This window comes from Myiozetetes cayanensis, unplaced genomic scaffold (assembly GCF_022539395.1).
Source record: "Myiozetetes cayanensis isolate MyiCay16 unplaced genomic scaffold, myiCay2020 scf13, whole genome shotgun sequence".
In the NCBI taxonomy this organism is placed as follows: domain Eukaryota; kingdom Metazoa; phylum Chordata; class Aves; order Passeriformes; family Tyrannidae; genus Myiozetetes; species Myiozetetes cayanensis.
Genome location: NW_026086937.1, coordinates 18,829,719 through 18,848,941, shown reverse-complemented (window position 1 = coordinate 18,848,941; position 19,223 = coordinate 18,829,719). Strand labels below are relative to the sequence as shown.

The 19,223-nt window shown below is 42.5% G+C and overlaps 1 protein-coding gene across 2 annotated transcripts in view; it reads left to right on the top strand.

The window, feature by feature from the left end:
* The window catches only part of FNDC3B (fibronectin type III domain containing 3B), a 188,062-nt gene extending 177,313 nt beyond the window's left edge, over positions 1–10,749 (top strand). For both annotated transcript variants that reach the window (XM_050308081.1, XM_050308082.1), the window contains exons 25-26: positions 2,362–2,489; positions 7,209–10,749. In XM_050308081.1, the coding sequence (XP_050164038.1) occupies positions 2,362–2,489; positions 7,209–7,520 (440 nt within the window). In that variant the 3' untranslated portion in view covers positions 7,521–10,749. The remainder of the gene's footprint in view (positions 1–2,361; positions 2,490–7,208) is intronic.
* The last annotated feature ends 8,474 nt before the right edge of the window (positions 10,750–19,223 follow it).

Genomic DNA, 19,223 nt, shown 5'->3' with positions numbered 1-19,223 from the left:
TTAAGTTTCCCTGTCAAGTCATGTCATTTACTGTGAGAAACAGCAGCTGTCAGTTTGTCAGAGAGGTTTTGTTTGCTGCTCTGTACTTAAAATCTGGCTTTGGTGATTTTGACACCTTTGGTAACCAAAGATGTAGAGAGGGGAGAGCACTGCGGGGTTGTATTTCCCTGCTCCCTGGGGTAGCTGCTCTGAGTCACCCCCAGGAAGAACAACGGTCTCAAGCAAAAAATATCTGTGTGATTGAGGGTAAAGATATTTAGCCAGAGGTGAATTATCCCAATTCACACCATTGCACAGGTGTAAGATGTGCTACCAGCCAAGGGAATTGAGCTCCTGCTGAATGACCCGGGCTGGTGTGGGCAGGTGCATCTGCAGCACTAAGTGGATAAAACCAGCCCAATGATGCTGGCATGCACTGTAGTCACACTTTCTTTTTGTTGGATAATAATCCATTTTATTCAATTCACCTCACCTGGGTTTTTGGTTTAAACTCCCTGCTTGCCTATTGAGTTCCTGTTAAATATGACTCACACCCTGGGCTGAATATCAAGCAGTTAAAATACTGCAAATAGCAGGTCGTGTGTAGGCTGGGACCTTGGGTACATGACAAAACACTGGCTGTAACAGAGAAAAGGGCACAACAAAAACTGTGCTAGTGAACACTGCTGAGGGGAGGTGATGCTGCAGGGAAGAGAGATCTGATGAGCCAAGATGGTGGTGTTGATTACCTTATGTACTCGGAGCAATACAGAGGAATTTATGAGATGAACTTAGTTCAGTTTTTCATCTATCAGAAGCAAATGTTTATTCTCCTCTAAAGTCTCCTAATTACTCACTTAGTGATGCCAACCCTAGAATAGCATTGTTGTTAATGGCAGTGTTTTGTAAGTGTCAGACAAAAATCTGCGTGTATTGGGGTGGGGGATGGAAGGAGGAGGAAAAATAATTGAGAATGTTGTTGTCAGCTGAGATGAAGGCGTCTATTATCAGTCTCTCAACACTGGCAGATGTGCAGAAGGAAGTAAATGGATATTGATTACATTTGGGTCCTCATATGATTCATGTGTTCCTCTTGGGTAGTAACAAATCAGTCTAAAATTCACCTAATGTATGCAGCAGCATTTGCCTCTTTGATAGACCCTCCTGTTGTCTGTTTTTGTAGGGTTGGGGCTCTAGATTGCCTTTAACAAGCTCGTGTCCTTGCACGTGCACATGTTAACCACCTGCTACAGTGTTCAGGGCTCTTGTTTCTCCCAGTTCTTTTTTTTTTTTTGGTATTGTGCATGCTTCCTCTGCCTCCTCAAGAGGTTGGTGGACCCTGAGTGCTGTTGCAGTTTTTTGATGCCTTCCAGTGGCAGATGCTTAGATGTACATATAAACACACTGCCAGTGCTCTGCTCAGCTCACCTGTGAGCTTGCCCTGGGGCATGGTACAGTGTTTTCTGGCTTTCAGCTGGTGAGAGATCATCTCCCAAGGACAACAGCCTTGTGACAGCTGACAAATGGACTTTCCCTGGAGTTCTAGTGAAAGCACTAGTCTAAGTCTGGCTAGAAATAGCAGATCTGACCCACCTGGGTGTCAGGCTCAGAGTTACATGCAACTCTAAGGTTTTTTTAAATTATGCTTGTGATTTTGCTTCCCAGGCATGACTTAATCATTTTCTGCATTAAGAGATTTAGCTTCCCTTCTCACATTCCTTCTATTTTTCCTGAACGAAATGTTTGATGTTATTCCTCTCTTTCAGTGACGTGTAGCATGGGAGGAATGTGCAGGGTGTCTCCACTGGCACAGGTGTTCGCTCAGAACTTCACAAAACTGCTGCTTTTATGAATGCCTGTGTAATTTCTGTGTTGGCTTCTGCTTTGAAAAGATCAGTGCCACAGCACTGCAACTGAGTGTTAAAAGTTCGAAGTTTTCTGTCACATCCACTCCCCCCTTTCTGCTGGCTCACACAGATCAGGGATGATCTGAGAGCTCGCTGCCCTTCTGCAGAAGGGATCTGGGTTCTATAATAAACAACTTCTTACGAGCTTGCTAATCAGCTCTAAATTTCACCCAGTTTTCTGTGGATGGTGTTTATTATTGCTTAGTACCACAGGAATCCTGAACTGCTTAATCAGGCAAGACTGTCCTGAAATAAATGAGCCTTTCGAGTGACTTAAATTTTATTTCTTCCATCCAGTGGTGATGGCAGTTTGATTTTTTTGGCCCCATAAAGACAGTACAGATTATGTGCTACTTACCCCTGTGATGTCCCAAAGTTCCCTTTTTAAAATGTTCTGGTAAATTATTACAGTGCTCGTAAAATGAGTAAGATTTCAATGCCATATTAAACATTAATGCATTTCATTTTATTGCAGCCCCTCGAGTGACACAGCTGGGAGGAAACTCCTGTGAAATTACTTGGGAAATGGTCCCACCCATGAAGGGAGATCCTGTTGGTTATGTTCTGCAGGTACTGGTTGGAAGAGAATCGGAATACAAGCAGGTAGGGAAATGGTCTGGGTTTAATATTGCTAAATTGATGTCATAATGGAAATGGTTTTGAAAAATTGCTGTGCTGCTTCTTTCTATTTGGTAATGTGTCAGGTGCACTTTGGTAAAGGCTGAGTCAAAATTAAGGGCTATAATAGGTTGTTTGTTCCCCTAAGTGAGTATATAGAACACCATTATCTTATTGGAGTGATTTGCACTCTCTCTATAGTTAATCACTATTTTTAACTGAACTAACCTTTGAGAAGTTACAGTTCTCTCCACCCAGGCTTGCTTCTGAGCTTACTGGTGTTAACTATCCCATCTGAAGATGAGGTGAAGTAGGTAGATTAATTCCTCCTTCTCTAAGCCCATTATAAGATCCTCTATCAAGGATTGCAGTCAAGTGCACAGCTTGAAAGTGGTTTGTTCATCTGCCTCATTCCTGTCTAAGGTTTCAATGCACAAGTGTGTAACTGCTGTGTATCCTTCTTGGCACTGTGGAAACAAAGGGAATGAACTACAGCTCATCCTTCTTTTCTTACCTGTCTTCATTAGAGCTCACAAGTGGACACTTCCCCCGAGCAGCAGTTCAGAACAGCTCATTCACAGCTAGACCTTTTGTTTCATCTGTCACACCTCTGACTGTGTGATTTGTAGTGCACTTCATCTGTGCCCTATCTGTTTCCTGTGCTTTCTTTCATTGTCGTGAGGATTCCAATTAAGCCCAACTTAGGGAATGGGATATGCTAAACCTTAAATTAAACCCTTAAAAATGTGTATAAGGTAGTACTTTATTTGCAACTGTGTCTTTGTTCCTCTTCAGCCTGTTTTTGAGTGTTACTGTGAATTAGTGAATTATCAAAAACAAAAATGCTGGACAGTTCGTAGGGGTGGTAAAAGTTCAGAAACCTGAGTTGTTTTTGTCAGGAAATATTTTTGGTACTGGTGTAGATAATAAAACCTCTGTGTACTGCCTTGGCTTTGTAATGTCAGTGGCAAGTGGACTCATTTTGCTGTTGCCTGATGGACAAAGTAGCCTTGGTGTAACCTCCACATACAGCTTTAGTAAATGTAGGTCCAGTGTTTAAAATATTCTGGATGTCCTTGGGGGAGAAAAAAACCCCAACAGTAAAAGAAATTAAATGTACTTTCAGGGTCTTCATTTCTCACGAGGCATGAACCTGATGAGGGGTTTTTGCGTGAGTTGTCACCAGTAACTCACTGGCAGAAGCTGCTGGCTGGGATGCTCAAAGCTGCCACTGTAGTTGTGTAGTTGAGTCTGCCTGATACCCAGCCATGGCAAAGAGGGAGAGTTCACTGTTTCACCTTCTCACAGATCTGTTTTGCCCATCAAAATGTTTCATTTTCATCATGAATGTGGGTGGTGCCTCAGCACTGGGGCACATCACTGACTGTCCATGGGCTGAGCTGCAGAGGCTGTGAGCACGCTCTGAGCTCCTGTTTTCTGCAGAGGAGATAAAATATATAAATATCTCTGAGTGATTTTTCTGGCTGATACATTTCACTTCACCTCTGGCATGCCTGTGATCACCTGCTACTATTTAACTGAAATGTAGTGTGATTGAAATGTTCATTAGTGCTAATGATATGTTAATTACCTTTGAAGTGCAAGTCCTAAATTTATTTTTAAATAAAATTTGTCCCTTGCAAGTGACATATATATATTGCATATGTATCTCAAGGGGCATATTATATTAGAAACGTTTTACAAATTACTTTGAAGGGCTACACAAATGAAAAATAATTGTAGATTTTCAGGCTATTAGTGGAAATAAGGGAATGAAAAGAAACTATTCTTTCCTCTGCTGCAGCATTGGCCACTGACATGCTTTTGGGTAAAGCTGTAGTTTCCTCTAGACCATTTCCCCTGTACCCCAATGTTTACAGCCCTCCACAGCCCAAAAGCTACTGGTTTTCCACCTTGCAGAGGTGATACCAAGTACTCAGAAGCCCCTTTTCTCAGACTGGGACTATAACCATCCCTGCCCTCCTCTGGGAGAACATTATTTGTAAATATTTCTCTGCTGTGAATTGTCTGAAGAACTGGATTTGCAGGAACTAAACAGATAACATTTTAGCTCCCTGAGAAGTGTATTTAAAGAACTGCTAAACTGCTCCTTTTCCTGTTTCTCACGTGACATGTTACTTTTTGTGTATTTGTATGCTTTATCTATTCAGATAATTTTAAAGAAGCAATGGCATACAGTTCTTTTTAGGAAATCAAATCATCCTTGTTTATGAATCAGGATGTAAACCTCAGCAGATTCCAGGAATCAGTGGCCTGGATTTGTTTTTCTGTTTCATGCACCTTTATCTAGCACAGCTTAGATTGAAACCCATCCCTGGAAGTGTTCAAGGCCAGGTTGGACAAGGCTTGGAGCAACCTGGTCTGGTGGAAGGTGTCCCTGCCCATGGCAGGGGGTTGGAACAAGATAAGCTTTAAGGTCCCTTTCAACACAAACCATTCTATGATTATTTGTCTTCTTATCACCATACAAAATAGGCTTTTATTAATTATTAAATATTCTGGTCATTGCAGTGGGATGATTATCTTACACTTTCCAGTGTGTTGCTTACAGGACAATGATGGCTGTCATTGTTATTATTTGGAAAAGATGGAGGGAGGGTTGGAATTATTTAATGAGATCAGTGAAACTGAGAAACACTTGCCTGCAGGAATTCTCTGATCTGTTTAGCTTGGGTCAGTAGGATCAAATGCCATAAGAGGCTTCAGCAGCAGTTTATTACTTGTGATGATATTTTCATTGAGGGAGCCTGGCAAAAACCTCATCACATTTTTATTATATTCTCAAGTGCCTAAACAGAAACGCTGTTTTTAGGAACTGAAAGTGATAAATTGGATAGGCACTTCACTTTGGCTTGTTGGCCATCAGAGCATAATGTGCTACATATAAAATACGATGCTGCTCTATAGAGTTATATTTGATGTCATGTTTGTTTGGAAGATTTAAAGGTGCAGGACTGGTGATGGAGTAGGTGGAGGACAATTGCCCTCAACAGGTGGGTGTTAGAAATGGAGTTGCTGTGGGAAAACAGTGGCAGAGATGTTCTTGGGCTGAGGTGTTCTTTGCAAATAGACATTCCAACCCTCATGTTATTTCTGTGGGCTGCTACAGCACTTTCAGTTTTGTTTTCCCTGCACTTACTTTAACTTACTGACTCACTTCTCATTGGCATGGGAAAGACAAAGACAAGAAGAAAGGCAACAGTGCGTGGGTGTGGCTACTCACAGGGATTTATGGTATGAATTTGTTGTATTCCTATCACTTGACCTAGAGGGAAACTCCTGAAGATACTGAGTGCACTTGAGGTACTTGAGGAACATTAATTTAAACATTGTTTCTTGATCTGTGCCTGGGGGGACAAGAAACATGAGCCAGTTAGAGGACTTCTGCTTCCTCTGGAAACCCAGAGTCACCATCAATGGAACTGCAAAAATGTTTAAAAGGAGTGCGAAAGTTTGAAAGGAATGGGGAGAACAAATGAAAGAAAAACCTTAATTTTGTCCCAGACCTTCTCAAGAAATCAGTGACTGGCTGTTTAACGGAGGGATGAGTGTCAGGGACCAGGAGGGCAGGAAAGCTGGGCTCCTTAAGCGATGTTTAACTGAGCAGGTCTCTTTCCTCCTCTTTTCTTACTCCAGAGTAAAGCACAGGAAGTCCTTCATGGGCTCAGGTCTAATTTCCCACTTGCTACCCTCTTCTAAGATGAGTTCTTGCCTCTGGGAGAGCAGAGATGCTCTCAGCCTGCAGTGGGGAGAAGGGAAATGGTAAACGAGCAGAGGAAGAAGCACCTGAAGGTCAGACTAGTCTTTTCCCAGCAGACACAGGGGCTTTATGACACATTTTCATTTCATCAAATACCAGTTTCAAGAACCCTCTGTTACATGAATAATTTGTTTTCAGAGTTTATGAATGTTTCCAGTGGTTTTTTTTTCCATTTAAGTCACAAAAATGTCTCAGATATTCAGTTCTCTCTCCTTTCTCATACTGTGACTTGTGCTCTGAGTCATGATGTACCTATGTTTGATTAACCTAAATATGTGATGGGTTTGGATTAGTAAAGAGCCAAATAAAATGCAATCAAGAGGAGCTTTTCCATACCTTAATAATATTTTATTATTTCCACCATTCTGAAAGTGTAATTTTATGGCAAGATTGCTGTTTATTGAGAGAAATGTGAGGGGAAATACAGTAAAATAATATCTGTAAGCAATTTTACAATTACACGTTGAAGGACTTGCAATAACCTTCTTTGCAGGTTTTCTTTCTTTTGGGACCAGACATGGTTATTAAGTCTTAGACATGTTTTAGGCATAAAATCACATTTTAGGAGTACAGAAATATGTTTTATTACCACACCCACAAAAGATGAGTGTGTCTTATGACTGATGTGTTGTCTGAAGTGTTGTCTGTCCCTGTGTTCAGTGATACTGTGGAACACTCTGTATTGAGATCTGCCGTGGTTTGACATCTCACAGTCCTCCACATGCCTCTGTTTTTCCAAAGCCCACACTGACCCAGTGAATTCCTCCCCCGTGAGAGCTCCCCGAGTGTTTCCTTAGAGACTTGACTGAACTTCCTGGCTCGCATCCTTGCAAAATCTCGTGTTTTTAAGTTGTTTGACGCTACAGAGGTAGGAGGTCGTCTCGCTCTGCGTATTTGACCGGGCTCCCTGTTCTCTTTCGAAGGTGTACAAGGGAGAAGAAACCACATTCCACATCTCAGGCCTTCAAGTCAACACAGACTATCGGTTTCGCGTCTGCGTCTGCCGCCGGTGCTTGGATACCTCACAGGAGCTCAGTGGACCTTTCAGCCCCTCCGTTGCCTTCGCGCTCCAGCGGAACGATATCATGCTCGCGGGAGAAATGGGAAGCACGGATGACCCCAAGATGAAGAGCATGATTCCTACTGATGAACAGTTTGCAGCCCTCATCGTTCTCGGCTTCGCGAGTTTGTCGATCATATTCGCCTGTATATTACAATACTTCTTTATGAAGTAGAGAATCCAGTGGAAGTTTTGAGATACAAATTTAACTAATGCTACGCATTATAATCCACACATTTATTCAGATATTCCTTGTGTTTTGTTGTTTTTTTTTTTAAATCCTTTTGTTCTACCATGCATTTTATATACTTCTCTTGTTTTTACAGTTCTAGCTTGAAGAAAGATAAATCAGTGTTTTGATGCACCTTTTTGAAATTCAAAACTAGGAAGTGGTCAAACTGGAGAAACAAGCAAACCAGATACCAAAAGCAAGATTTTTTTTTTTTTTTTTACCTTCACAATTTCAAAATTGTCACCAATTTGCCTTTTCAACGTTGTTTTGGGTTTTTTCACTGAAGTTCGTACAGTCTCTTATTTTATCTTACTATTTAGGACATTTTAATCATGAGTCACTTTTTTGTCTCTTCTTTTTCCTCCTAAACATTAGTCACAAGTGTGTGTAGTGGTAAGACTAGAATACAGTGTTAGTCAAGTACCAGTTTTTCCTTGAACAGTATTAGCAATGTTGCCTAAGAATTATTCACTACATTTGCCCCGGTTTTTCAAGATAAAACCTAAGTTGTTGTTTTAACTGTTTAGTGCATTTAAATTGGAACGGTATCCTGCAGTCAAAAAACTTTTTTAGTTATCTGTTATTTTTACAATTACAACACTATAAACTGCCTGTATAAGAAATCAAATAACCAAACTGAATATAAATTATGAAGCATTATAGATTTTTTTTTTACCATTTTGATTCCTAGCAGTAATTTTAAGAGGGCATTGTGCAATAGTTAGTTATTCCCATGTTCAGCTATTTAAAAGCTGCTTTAACTTGTCTGTTTGTCACTGTATATAACTACTCCTAATCTAATACTAGATATTATTCTATTATGTTCAGCCTGATTTATATGATTCAAGCTGGTGACAGCTTACTGCCTCTACTGAATCAGATGAGATTTACACTCAATGGAAGCAAACTTTACTGTCAGTTGATCTTTTATGATTATTATTGTTGGTTTTTGGAGGGGTATCCATTTTATGGAACTTTCTTGGAGGTATCAGAAATCACATCTGTTCATTTTAAATACCTTAAATGGGTGTCTATGCTGTTCTTACCACGGGGCTAATTGAGATAACTTGGTACCTGGAAAAACTGAGATTTCATAGAGTCCTGCAGAGGAATGGTCCCTGCTCTGATGGCAGTGTCCCCCCTCCTGCCTGCCCCTTCCCAGACACATTTTAATCCATCGAGACACTAGATTTTTAACTCTTGAGTCATGGGGTTATTTATATTAAGTCAACATTGTGCGAGTACCTCAGGGACATAAATGAGCTGGAGGTGCAAATAGATTCCAAAAGGGTGCAACAGACACAGTGTATTTCCCTGCCTTTCGTTTTTGTATATTTTTGCTACCTGGTTTTGCTTTTGTCCTAGCTTTTTTTGTGCTCTGTCTCCATCGTCTAAGATTCAGTGTCCTGTACTAGCATTATATTCCCTTAACCAAAGTAATGGGGAAAAAACAACATTATTTTTGTTTTTAGGTTTATTTATACTATATACTGCATACAGTACTTTAAATACCAATTACAGTGCAATCTTTTTATTTATTGTAAGAAAATAAAAAATAAAAAGTGTACTTATGTACTAATCCCCCTCCCCACCCACCCTGTAGCATGTTACATTTTGTCTGTTTTATACTGTTGTACTTTAGGTCAACTTTTTACCTGGCAGCATTCCTAGTATTATTAATCTTCTTACATTTTCTTGTGTTTTTGAAGATGGGAGCATCTAGTACATTAAATGCCAAAAAAAAACCATTATCAGTGATTCAAACGTTTACATGTATCCAAAAAACATAATCATCTCTGGAAAGAAAGTGCTAAGATCAATGAATTATTCTGTGTGCCTCTCTAGATGTAGCAAATATTAGAAATGTTCTGTATTTTGTTATTGACTATAATTAGTTTAATTTAGCCTTGCAAACTAATGGCATTGAGCTAAATATATATATTTTTTTGGTTTTTTTGCCAAAGTCATGGCTTGTCAAATTTATTTACATCTTATTTAAATTTATTTGTGATATGAAACTTTGTGACCTTGCATCTGTATTTTGTGAGCAAAGCATATACAGCTGTTTTCAGTGGAGGGGAGAAGAGTGTATTTTTTAAAACGATGAAAAGACCGCTAGTTTGGAAACCCAGAAATTTGAATAGATTCCCTTTTTTTTAATTATTTTTGGAGTATTGTTTGAGCAGTGCTGCTATGAAATCCGAGCTGGACACCTTTCTAAAAAAATAATTAAAAAAAACCACAAACCCTGCTTTAATAAAGAAAGGAAAAAAAAAAACCACCTTGTTTTAGATGAGCAATTTTGAAAGGTTGAAATACAAATGATACTAAAAGCAGTGGGCAGAAGTGTAGGGAAGAGCAATCAGTTACACTCAAAGCATTTCTGTCACTGCTGATTTGTTTGGTCCCTTCTGACCACACGAACCAGAAGACCCAGTCCAAGCCTGAGGTTATTGGAGGCCGTGCACTGGAGGAGCTGGGACAGGCTCTGGAAGAGTTGATTTGACATTCTTTTAGTCTGCATGTTTTCTGCCATAGGGATTGTGATATGATTGTCATTCACAGAACAATGACAAAGTAAAGGATCACAGATGTCAGACCCTCCCCACTGCCGATGCCTTGTCCCTTCCCAAACATCCTCACGCCCTTGATCCAGCAATAGCAGGTGTTGGATCCGACCCCGGGGCTCTCTGCTCTCACAGAAATCACCACCACCAACAAAGGTAGAATGAAACACTGAATATTTAAAACCCTTAAAGAAGGAGAGAGATGTTTTTGTATTGTTCTGCCTTTTTCTTTATGAAGTGTTTTCTAATCCTGTTTGTTGGCTCCAGTAGCTCAGTATTCAGTGTCACGATTGAGAAGTGCCCTAACTGAATGTGTATGAACCTTTTCCTTGCACAGTTCTTTAAATTGAAAAAATAAAATAAAATGTTTTTACCTCACTATGGGAACATACATTCCAAGCTTTTCAACTTTAAAAAAAAAAATAATCATAAGTTTTCTTGTATTGTAAATTTTAGACTATTTCATATGCATTATATTAAAACTGCCATATCAATTTTAATGTATAGATTTTGCAAATACTACACTATGTATGTAAGACTTAACTGTATCTGTAGTGTATATGTAATATATTTATGCCCAATAAATGTTTTAATTCTTTCTGATATTACCAGGAGTTACTTTAATTGAACACAGCCATTTGGGTCTGCATGGACCATTCTGGAAGGTCAGTGCTGTTGTGCAGCCTGGAGCAGGGGTGGGAGCCCCAAATTTACCTCAGGATGTTTCTGGTTTGTCATTGGAGTGATTTTGTGTTACTTGTGAAGCATAAGTTTATAGGAATAATCTTGAAGTCAGGTGTTCTAATAACTTCTTTTAAAGTCTTTGCATGAAAAATTAGGGATTTACAAAACTATACCTAGATTTTTTTATCTCTTAGTCGTTAAACGCTTGAAATATCAGAGCTTTTAATTTATTATGTACAACAAATGCAATTACTCAAAACAAATTAATCTGGTACGTATGCACGGTTCTTACCAAACTCATTAATACTTATTTTTTAAATGTTTTTCTTCCTCAAATGACTGCGTAAGTGTAAGATTTTATTTGTTTGCTTTTTTAATTACTGCAGTTCGTAACATGAGAGGGGTTTTCCTAGGGAAATACAAGTCTTTTTTTTTCACTTGGTTGCTCAGCCTTTTTATTTGAACAGTGCTTGCCAAAACAATCTCTTTAACAAAACCATTTAAATATGTCTACAGAATAGTAATCAGCCTTTTTGTATCTGAGGAGATCTTTCTTTTCGGTGGTCCCTGGTTTATTGCCATGGGTGTCTGCAGAGATGCTGGAGGGCAAAGAAGGATTTAGGCATTTGCTGTTTGAGCTCGGAATGTTCCCTTGTGATGTTACCACCCACAGGTTTGTGCAGAGGTGCTGGGTCCCTTTCCCACACCCAGACCAGGCAGAGCTGGGTAAGTAGCACCAACTTTACCATGGGTTTTGTTTTACAAGGAGGCACGGAGCAAGTGGTAACCGAGCTTGGGCCGTACCGTGTTTGCCAGCAGCTCTTGCCTGCTGTCAAGAAAAGTACCAGCTTCGAAAAGTTCTCAGAGAGAGCAGAGGCTCGTATTTTTTGGGGGGTATTTTTGTGGCCTTCCCAGCAGCCTTTGGGGTGGTTCAGCAGTGGGATGTTGACCCTGGCACTGTTCGAGCAGTCTCAGGTCTGCCCGCAGCATCCCGTGGTCCCGGGGCCGGCGGCTGCCGTTTCTATGGCAGCAGCGATTCTCTGCCCTCGGCAAGCGCAGAGCCTGTTCGGAAACGAGCGGGCGGAATTTGTTTTGCTCTGGACTTGAGTCGCTGTTGCGAGCTCAGGGCACGTTTGGTTTGGTGGAGGAGAGCTGAGCCCCGTGCAAAAGCGGGGGGGTCTCCGTGAGAGACTCGTGTGCCAAAGCCATGTGCGGCACGAACGGAGCCCCCCAGCAAGCGGGATCTGGAGGTGCATCAGTCCGTGTTGTTCAGCTCCCCTGGAGCGTTCCCTGCCAGGCTCACCTGTGTCCTTGAGTTTTGGGAGATGCTCAAATCCAGCCTGCTATAAATAAAGAGCTCTTGCTGAAGGGAGGTAGGTGGGTTGCAACTCCAGCCTCTGTGCCAGAGGACCGAGGCTCTTCTGCCCATCCCTCCTGTCTTGAAGCATGGCTGAGGTATTTTAAATACCCCTGAAAATTAAATACTTGGGCAATCCTAGCCCGTGGCAGGGGGTTTGGAACTAGATGATCATTATGGTCCCTTCCAATCCAAACTGAGCTGTGATTCCATTCTACGAATTTATGGACTGGGAAGATGGGGTGATTCCCCCCCTCAGCAGGATGGTTCTGTTAGACCTTTCTGCACCCAAAGGTATTAAAGACAAGTTACAAAGAAAATAGCCTGGAAATGTGAAGTCTGAATTATATTTGCTCTAAAAATTTTTCTCGAATTGGTGCAGAATTCATGATGTATTGTGATTTATTGTAGTGGTGTAGAATGATATTCTCTGTCCTTAACCTGGCTTGGAGTAAAGATGCAAATGTTGCATCTCTTATTCTGAGAATGAGAACGACAAGTAAGTAGAGAGGGGGATGTGGATATTCTGTTTCAATGTTTTTATGGCTGAGCAGAAAAGCCAGCTGAGATCCCCTGAAAGGGCTATTTCATTGGTACTGCATTTAATAAATTCTGAACAATTACATCTGTTTCTGCTCTTGGCAGTTGCTCTCACAGTGCCCAGATTCTTGGCTGGGTGAAATAAAAAGAGGTTTCACAAGATGCTTTTAAACACAGTGGATTAGCCTGGGATCTGCTGTTATTTAGGTGAATGTGCTGTTATTAGTTTGAGTAGTTACATTTATTGTGCTAATTGGTGACATAGATGGTCTTGCCTGCAATCAAAACTATTTTTAAGTCTCCTGACATGGTTAATAAATAACTGCTTGGGTCAGTGTGCTCAGTGGATGTCATTTCTTGGTAATTTTATTAGCTCATCTCTCTCACTTTCTGTCATATGAAAGCTATTGCTCTCCACAAATAAAATGGAGCACACAGTAGGGATACAGAAGTCTTGTGAGGATTAATTTGTGAATAGAGTTGACAAATTCACCCTAATCCAGTGCAAATATTGTCTTTATTAATTTGTAGCTCAAGTGCCCTTTCTTCCCATAAAATGCTTGTGAGCTGGTGGTGGTGTCCTCTGTTCAGAGGCCCTGCATTACACATTGGTGTCCCCAGGATGCAGCTTGGTGCCTGCCCAGCCATCACTGCAGCTCGAGGAGTGTGTTGGACAGGGTTTGGACAAACCTGGTCTAGCAGAAGGTGTCCCAGCCCAAGGTCTTTAAAGTACCTTTCAACCCAAACCATTCCATGATTCTCTATTACCAGCATTAGACCAGAGGTGCTCAGGGCAGCTGCTCATCTCAGGGATGAGCCCCACACCAGCGCTTCTCTCCTGGAGCTGCCAAGGCACATGGAGACCATTGGGCTGGGTACCCACTTCTCTCTTCACAAACTAAGTAGTTCAGTGGGTTCAAAGCCATCAAAACTGGCTCAGGCAGTTGCACCTTTCATGGCCCCACACTCGTGTGCCCAGCACAGCACAGCGAATTTTAGAAAAAGCATTGTCACCCCAGGTGTTATCTGCTGGTCAAGGTGCCTGCCCGAGTGTGATCATGAATATTGGCTTAACTTTAGTGAGAATTGGTAGCGTGAGTTTTTGCTGTCTTTTTTGTCATGCTGCTGTGTTAAAGCTATTTAAATCCCTGCACCCCAGTGCTCGTCGTGCTGCAGCCTCATTGCAGAACAGGCTCGTGGTGTTAAGAGTCCCTGCCTGCCTGCCCTAATGAGGGATGATTTGCAGCACCAGGTTATTAGTGGAAGGAGGCTGTGCAGGGAAGAACAATGTGGATAAAGGCTTGGAAATAGCCATGCCTTTTCTCCCATGGACAGCACCGCAATCATGTGAAAATCAATCAGAGCATGAGGAAAAAGCAAAGGGAGCAAAGAGGCTCCTCTCTTTTGATGCAGCAGCATTCAAGTGGGGGCAATTGCTGGGAGAGCATCTCCTGAACCCTCAGAGCAGCCCCTGAAGGTGAGAGTGGGGTGCTTTGTTTCTGAGAGCAATTGTGCCTTATGGGCTCACGCACGTCACCAAAGCTTCATTTTGCTCCCGGTGAAAGAATCACAGCAGGTGTGGGGAGCCATAAAATGCCTTCATTTGGCAAAACACAGAGTGGTTTATCTCCAAGGAAGTACAACTAGAGGAGCACCCTGTAGCTCTCTGTAGTGGGGTGTATTTGTGCACAGAACAAGAGGCCAGAGATTGGCCACAGGGCAGTACGAGGTTTAGGTGCTGATTTAGGAGCTGGTACCCTCCTCGTGAGGAGCAGTACCGGGAGCCAGGCACTGGTCCACCACTGATGTCTGTTTGGAGTCAGCCCCATGTGTGAAGGACACAGAGAGACTTGCCCATGAATGCCCAAATCCCCAGGGAAGACTCAAGATGCTGGGGGTTGTTCATGTCCCATCCCATGGTTTTCTGGGATACCACACAATGCTTATGGTCCTCTGCTCACCATGTGTTTGCTCCTCGAGCCTGCTCCCAGCCAGCAGTGTGAGAGCTTGGTACTGTGTCAGGGATGGGATCCAGGTGACACTGCACATTGGTGTGCACCACGGCTCTGGAGGTGTTTGCTCTCCAAAATTGTGCTGCAGAACCACCCTCTTCTTGCTGAGCAAAACCAGCACTGAGAAAGCCTGTTAAATGCCCAGGAGTGTCAGTTATATTGGGTAATGCTGATGGAATGACAACTGGACTAAGGCTTGACTGCAGAAACCTCTAAACCTGCAATAATAGAAGACATTAAATTTGTCCTTTTCTTCATCCTCTTCCGCTGTACTTATATAATCACAATTCAGAGGTGAGAGACAAATCCTGATCTAACATTTGCTTTTCTGGTTTTTTTCATAAACAGCAGCAGCCAAGGCTCTGGAAACTGGTTTTATGATCTAATAAAGCTGGCACAGTGGGACCCCATCATTTAACAAACTGCTTTGGGCAAAAGTTTGGCCGGAGACATGGGGCACAAAGCTAAACCCCTGCAGGTTTTACCTGTCTTGCACCAGAAATCTTGTTTCACGGTGAAAAGCCATTGGCAAGCATGTCTCTGTGAGGAAATTGTTTTGCTCCTATGAAGTTCCTGGTCTGTGTGTGGGGCTGGGAAGGAGTCTGCTGTGGTACATCAGGTGGGAAAGCACAGGTGGGAGGAGGTGGCTGGGATGGGTGGAGAGGGGTGTACCACTGCCCTAGATGGATGATGGACCTGCCTAAATGAGCAGAGACAATTCACATCAATGCCCTGCAAACTTCCAGCTCTCCAGGTACTGCTGGAGTTGTGCTGGGCAGTGTGTAACTCCAGCTACACGTGCCTGACAGCAAATAGTGTAAAACTGTGAAGTGTCCAGGACATACCAACTCCTGCAACTGCATCTATGGATATACATCCATCTGCATCACCTGGAGGATTTTTGAGGAAGCTCCTGTGTGTGTACATGCCCAGGGCCTGTTGTCAGGATTCATGAGCAGATACAAATCCCACTGCAGGTGTAGGTGTTGTCTTGGCCACTGGCACATGCTCTCTGCTTGTTAGGGAGTGCAGGGATGCAAAGCAGGACTCTGGAAGCAGAGCCTGTGTTTCCTGTGTTCAGCTCCCACTGGTTGAGGTCTCCACAGGCTGCAGTGTCAGCCAGAGGTTTCTTATTTCCCAAATAATGTTTAAAAATTAGTAAAATTTGGCTGGTGTTGTTTATTAGGATTTGTGAGAATGAAATCACTTACTGGGCTTTCAGCTGCAGTGGGAGGAGGGTGGTTCAGGGTGTGGGAGAGAAAGAACATGGACATCACTGGGAGATGAGTTAGATGGATTTCTTTTGTTCCAAATCTGATTTTTTTTTTTCTCAAGATGCAGTTTACCTTCTTCAAGGCCACAGGGTTTTTGCAAAGGATACAAACTGTACAGAAGCCCATCTGGAAACACTGACTGGGCTTAGAGCAGCAGCACCCCAAAACCAGCAGAATCCATAACAGAGAGGGGGTTCTCCGGGTATTTAGGTATCTAACAACTGCTGCTTTAAATAGGGCTTGTGCAAATGTCACTTGACACAAACTTACAGAACTGCTGAATATCTATCATCTCACAATTTGACATGTAGGTGCTATTTTCCCAGTATGTTTTATTTTTGGCAAGAATACAATAGGACATGATTTTCTGTCTGTGTGTGCCTCCATCAAAGGTACTTTTCTAAAATGAATGAAGCTTTCTGGTGAAGTCCTTTTGACCTATTTCATCGCCAATTTAACACACTGCCAAGAAATAAAATGCAGCCAAATTGTTCTTGTTTATTTGTGAGGCTGTGATACAAAATGTAGAGGTGGAAAAGCTTTTAACACTGGAACTGTTTGATGAATGAACCTCCAGTTATTTCCTCTATGGGCTACTGACATACAAGTCAGTAAGAACACAGCAAAACTTTGACTCTTAAAGTCTTTATATGTTTTTTTGGTTTTTTTCAGTCAAAACTGGCAACGTTTCTTCTGACAGAGAAGAGTTTCCAGAATTGGAAGGTTGAAGATTCTGAAAGAACTCTTCCTGCAGAGCTACCCTGTCTGCCACATTAATGAACAGCCCAGTGCCTGCAAGGGCTTTTGTCTTCCCTGCATGAAAAATGGATCTCAGAAACCATGTCCAGACCCTAAATAGGATGGGGGCCACACCTGTGCTCTTTCATGTAGGGAAGGCTTTGGGGAGAAGATGCCAGGAACGTGAGCTGCTGTGGAAATACTCTGGGAAGCAGAGGAGAAAAGCTTTTTCTCTGCTTGAAAGTGTTTGCCAGTCCATGCTGAGAACTGTGGTGGGTGAGAACAGACGAGACTAATGCCAGCACTGCTTTGCCAGCACAGGTTGTTTGCCACTGCCCTCTCTGGCTGCAGCATCCCCTCTGCCCCTGTACAACCTGCCGGAGACAAGGCAGGAGGAACCTTGTCCCGTGTTACTACCTGAGACAGATTGATGGTACCTACCTTGGAATGACTTCGCTGTTCTTCAGTAAAAAATGCTCTTGAAATCCTGCTCACACTTTTTATTTTTCCAGTGAAGTTATTTCTTGCAACTCGGGCAAGGCCAGGTTGGATGGGGCCCTGAGCAACCTGATCTAGTGGGTGGCAACCTGCCCGTGGCAGGGGATTTGAACTAAAAAGCCTTTAAGGTTCCTTTTAACCCAAACTGTTCTGTGATTCTATGAATAACCCTGAAGACCAGCAATGCCAGATTCATCCGTCAGTGCCGGTGGGGACGTGTGTATCTTTCTGGAGGCATCAGGCAAGAGTGGATTTTATGGGGCAAAAGTGAGGGTTATCCAGGTTTTGGGGTTTTTTTCCCCTTGCTTTCCATATAAAAGTAGTTCATTATGCACTGGTACCAGTTTGAAGCAGTGGTCTCTATTCACCACCTGCAGTCGGCACGTGCATGGGACTCCACTGGCTTTAGCATGTCTATATAGAAAAGTTTTAGTGCTGAGGAAAGCAAAACTAATGGCTGGTGTCTTGCCTGTGACAGCTACAGGGTTTGTTAAATGTTTAAGTGTTCCCTGCTAGATATGAAATATTTTCCTGCTTGTGCAAGAATCATATGAAAGTGGCTACTCTTCTTTAATAAAAATGCATGTATTTTGCTAGATTTGGCCAAAATGTCCAATAACTTGCAGAAGCAAGTCTATTTCCTCGGTGAGAAGGAAGGAAGAAGTCCCATCCTCCCTCCCAAGAAGCAAACAGTCCCTTTCTTTCTGTCTTCTGTGACCCCAGGTTAAATGTTTTAATTTCATTCTATACACAAAGGTGTGGGAATTTCACATTGTTTCAGTATATAGCTAAAATTTACAGTCTCTCCTGATGAGATATTCAGGCTAAATGAAGTTATTAGTGTGTTTGTAGTTTATATGGAGAAATTAAACGTTTCTGCACGGGGCTCCCACGGGCGAGGAGAGCGCGTGGCAGTGCTGAGCCAACCCAACAGAGACCAGCTCCTCCAGCCTGTGGGAATCACACCAAATCCTCCACCAACACTGAGCCAGTAAGGTTATAAAGGGTCTCATCACTTTATTTCTTTTTCTGTTCACATTTAATACCATGGACACAGGTGAGACTCGAAACGCTGATGTGATGCCGGGTACGTGTGGTGGGTTCGTTTACACAGTCGGGTCGTTAGTGAGCTCACATCTTCACAGTCCTTTTGAGATTCCCCAGTGTCTTGTTTCCCTGAGTTGCGTGACATCTGCCATCAGATCTGCTTGTCAGTCAACGAGCGAGAGAACAAAATGGGCAGTGAGGAGGATGTGGTTAGAGGGGAAGTGGGAGATGATCCCGTAGCTCTGCAGTACCTTGATGTACAGTGTGTGTACCCCAAACCTGCACTCCTGCGAGCGCTGGGATGGGGAGGGCACAGACTCAGGTGCCACCAAGGAGCAGCAACCAGCCCCTGAGCCCAGCAAAGCGCCAGGTGCTAGGAAAAGACGTGGTATATACAGAGGAGGCCAAATTCTCTTGTGAGTTTTACCTGAGCAGCGCCGTCAGCTAAAGGTGTAACAGGTGGAAAGTGGCCCGGTGTGAACGAGGGTTTGAAGGCAGGAAAGCTTCTGCTAACAGAAAACTCACTATGGGGAATTGGTTGTGGACGAGCTGGTGATGAATACTGGAGCCAAGTGAACAGAAAGCTGCTATCACACACTGAAGCTCTATGAGCTGGACTACAAAATCCACGTGTGGGCGAGACAATATAAGGCATATTTATTAGCACAGGGGATGGAACGTTTTCTGGTTTGCCTTGAAATGGCATACTTAAATCTAATTTCAGATTTTTATGAATCAAGTATGAGAATGTGTCTGCCTGTGTCTTTTAATGCAGGTTTTTCTATTATTTTCTCAGGTCACGTTGGTTAAAAAATGTAAAATATTCTCAATTCAATACTTCAGTAAACAAGTACAACTGCACACTGGGCTTTGTGGGGGGATTTGGGACTGGGAACAGGCTGACAGACTTCAAACAGAAATGGGGGAGG